Source organism: Nannospalax galili, unplaced genomic scaffold (genome assembly GCF_000622305.1).
Source record: "Nannospalax galili isolate Female #2095 unplaced genomic scaffold, S.galili_v1.0 scaffold159, whole genome shotgun sequence".
Classification (NCBI taxonomy): Eukaryota; Metazoa; Chordata; class Mammalia; order Rodentia; family Spalacidae; genus Nannospalax; species Nannospalax galili.
The window spans coordinates 270,754-273,803 of NW_008343239.1; the positions used below are offsets into that span (position 1 = coordinate 270,754).

General features: G+C 52.1%; 1 protein-coding gene across 1 annotated transcript in view; it reads right to left on the reverse strand.

The window, feature by feature from the left end:
* The window catches only part of Uba2 (ubiquitin like modifier activating enzyme 2), a 34,429-nt gene extending 32,302 nt beyond the window's left edge, over positions 1-2,127 (reverse strand). The window contains exon 1 of the mRNA XM_008839440.2: positions 1,925-2,127. Within this exon, the coding sequence (XP_008837662.1) occupies positions 1,925-2,062 (138 nt within the window). The 5' untranslated portion in view covers positions 2,063-2,127. The remainder of the gene's footprint in view (positions 1-1,924) is intronic.
* Positions 2,128-3,050: the final 923 nt, after the last annotated feature.

A 3,050-nucleotide genomic window follows, 5' to 3' on the forward strand; every position in this document is an offset into this window, starting at 1 on the left:
AAACAAAAAAAAAAAAAAAAAAGTGTTATGTTTGAGATCTAATCTAACTGCTACTTGAAAGAAAGCATGCAGGCTAACATCCTTTCAATCCACAGCAATAAATTTACAGAAATGCAAGTGTTCTAGCTGTGAAATACCCTCATAGTCTGTGGTACAATGTTCAAAAATCATTAAAACATGTAAATAACCACCTAAATATTTCTACTTTGAAGTTTACTACAAAAATTAAATCAGCTGGGCATGGTGGGGCACTCGTTTAATGCCAACACTCTGGAGGTAGAGGCAGGCAAATCTCTATGAGTTTGAGACTAGCCTGACTACCCAGTGGGGGACTAGATAGAAACCCTGTCTCAAAAAATAACAACAGGGGCTGGAGAAATGGCTCAGCGGTTAAGAGCACTGACTGCTCTTGCAGAAGACCCAGATTCGATTCCCAGCACCCACATGGTGGCCAGGAACCATGCTTAACTCCAGTTCCAGGGGAATCCGACACCCTCTTCTGACCTCCACGGCACTGCACGACAGGAGTGCATCACATACACGCAGGCAATCCACTCATACACATAAAATGAAAACAATAAATAAAATATTTTTAAAAATAACCAAAAAAAAGCCGGAGGGGGGGGAGGGCGCACACCTGTAGTCCCAGCACTGGGGAGGCAGAGGCTGCCGGATCTCTGTGAGTTCAAGGCCAGCCTGGTCTACATAGTGAGTTCCAGGACAGCTGGGGCTACAGGGAAACCCTGTTTCAAAAAGACCAAAAAAAAAAAAAAAAAAAAAAAAACAAAAAAAAAAAAAAAAAAAAAAAAAACCAACCAAACAAACAAACAAACAAAAAAACGCAAAACAAAAAAGGAGCAAATATTTGTTTTCCAAAAGTCCAAATCCAGTCTTATCTAATGATAACATTCCATTCAATAGGCATCAATAGTTACCAGCAGATCTGGATGTCTGTGGTATAGAACTGGACTGTGAAGACTTAACCAAAGAATGTGCAAATTCGTTCTACCCAATCACGCCAACAGATTATTAAACTCCGATCTTTTTTTGTTTTAGACAGGGTCTCACTCTGTAGTCCTGGCTGGCCAGGAACTCACAGAGATCCGCCTATCTGCCTCTGGTTGGCTGGGACTAAAGGCGAGAGCCACCACACCCTACCTCCTGCAGCTGGTTTCCAAACCTGAGGACCCTTTGAATTCACATCCAAGTTCCAGGTAGTTCTTGCCACTGCACATCAACGCGGGAGTTAAAAATCCTGACAACCAAGCCAAAAATTTTAAGGTAGTCTCCCTATGCATGTAGCCCAAGCTGACCGACTGCCGGGATGACTGGCGGGCAACACCCTCCACCCCGCAAAGTTGCTGGCACATCTTTAATGGCAAGAATGCCAAATGCAGTCTGTACTGTGCGCGAACCCCCAAAGCCGTGAGGCCACTTGCTACGTCAGTTACTAGATCTCGTTGCATCTCACTGCCCTCATCTGTTAAAAATAAGAGGGATGAAAACAGCACTTGCAAGCTAGAGGCTGGTGGCAGAGATTCAGTGAGTTTCGGAAAGGACAGGCGCCCGGGATGCCGTTGCAAGCCGCTCTGCTGTTTCTTGGGGAGTGCGGGGGGCGTTCGAAGTATGGTCACCGCATCCCCTGGGCCTCGGCGCCCCCAGCATCCCACATCCCGCGGAACTGCTTGAAAGCCGCGGGGTCTCTTCCACGCTCGGGGGGCGTCCGGCCCGCCGCGGCCTCTGATCCCGCGCGTCTTGTGCAGGCCGGCCGGCGGAGGCCGAGGTGCGCGCCCGGCGACCCCCGTCCTGCGGTCGCCCAGACCCAGAGGTCGAAGGCCGCGCCGCCCCACGCCCGCCCGGAACTCGGGGCCGCAGCCCCCTGGGCCCCGCAGCAGCCGGCCATTCAGCCGGCGCCGGGCCTCACCAGGTCGATGTGGGAGAAGCCGGTGAGCACCAGGTTCTTGAGGAGCTCGCAGCCGATGCCGCCCGCGCCCACCACCAGCACCCGGCCGCCGGCCACCGCCTCGGCCAGCTCCCGGGGCAGCCCCCGCGACAGCGCCATGGCGGGACGTCCACGAGCCGCGGCGCAGGCGGAGGCGGGAGAAGCGAGCGGTGGCCGGAAGCGGATGGGGGAAGGGCGGCGCAGCTTCCGCTCCTGCGCCCTGCGGATGCCAACCCCGCCAGCTCCGCGGCGGCTCTGGGAACCCGTGGCGTGGTCCACGCAGCGGCCTTAGGACCCGCAATGGTGGCTCCACTTCTGCATCTACGCGAGACCCGCGGTCGGGTTCGTGGAGGGGCGAAGCCTGAGTAGGCTGGAGTTCGCTTTTAGCAACCTCGGTTTGAACTCCCAACGAAAACTTTAAAAAAATAGTGTCCCTATATGTAAAGAGCTCTTAGAAATTAACAAGAAAGGCCTGGAGTGATCACCTTTAATCACAGCACCGGGAGGCAGAGGCAGGCGAATTTGAGGCCAGCCTTGTCTACATAGTTCCAGACCAGTCAGGGCTGCAGGGAGACCGTCTTAAAAGAAAAACAAAAATTAACAAGAGAATTGTTTTCCAAGGAAAAAATAATTGGCAAAGGCTGCGAACCGGCACTAACAAAGAAAATGGACAATATGACTTACAGGGTCTGCAAAAAGGCAAAATAATACTTGGATTAATTTCACTTATTAAAAAAGAACAATACTGGGGCTGGAGAGATGGCTTAGCACTTAAGAACACTGGTCGTTCTTGTAGAAGATCCGGGTTCCATTCCCAGCACCCACAGGACAGCTAACAACTGTGTAACTCCAGTCCCAGGGGATCCAACAGCCTCTTCTCTCTGAGGGCATTGCGCGACAGGGGTGCACTTACGTACATGCAGGCAATACACGCATCACATTAAAAAAAAAAAGGGGGGGGTGCTGGGCGTAGTGGCTCAACGCCTTTAATCCCAGGACTCGACTGGGGAGGCAGAGGCAGGCGGATCTCTGTGAGTTCAAGGCCAGCCTGGTCTACATAGTGAGTTCCAGGACAGCTGGGGCTACAGGGAGACTGTCTCAAAAAGAC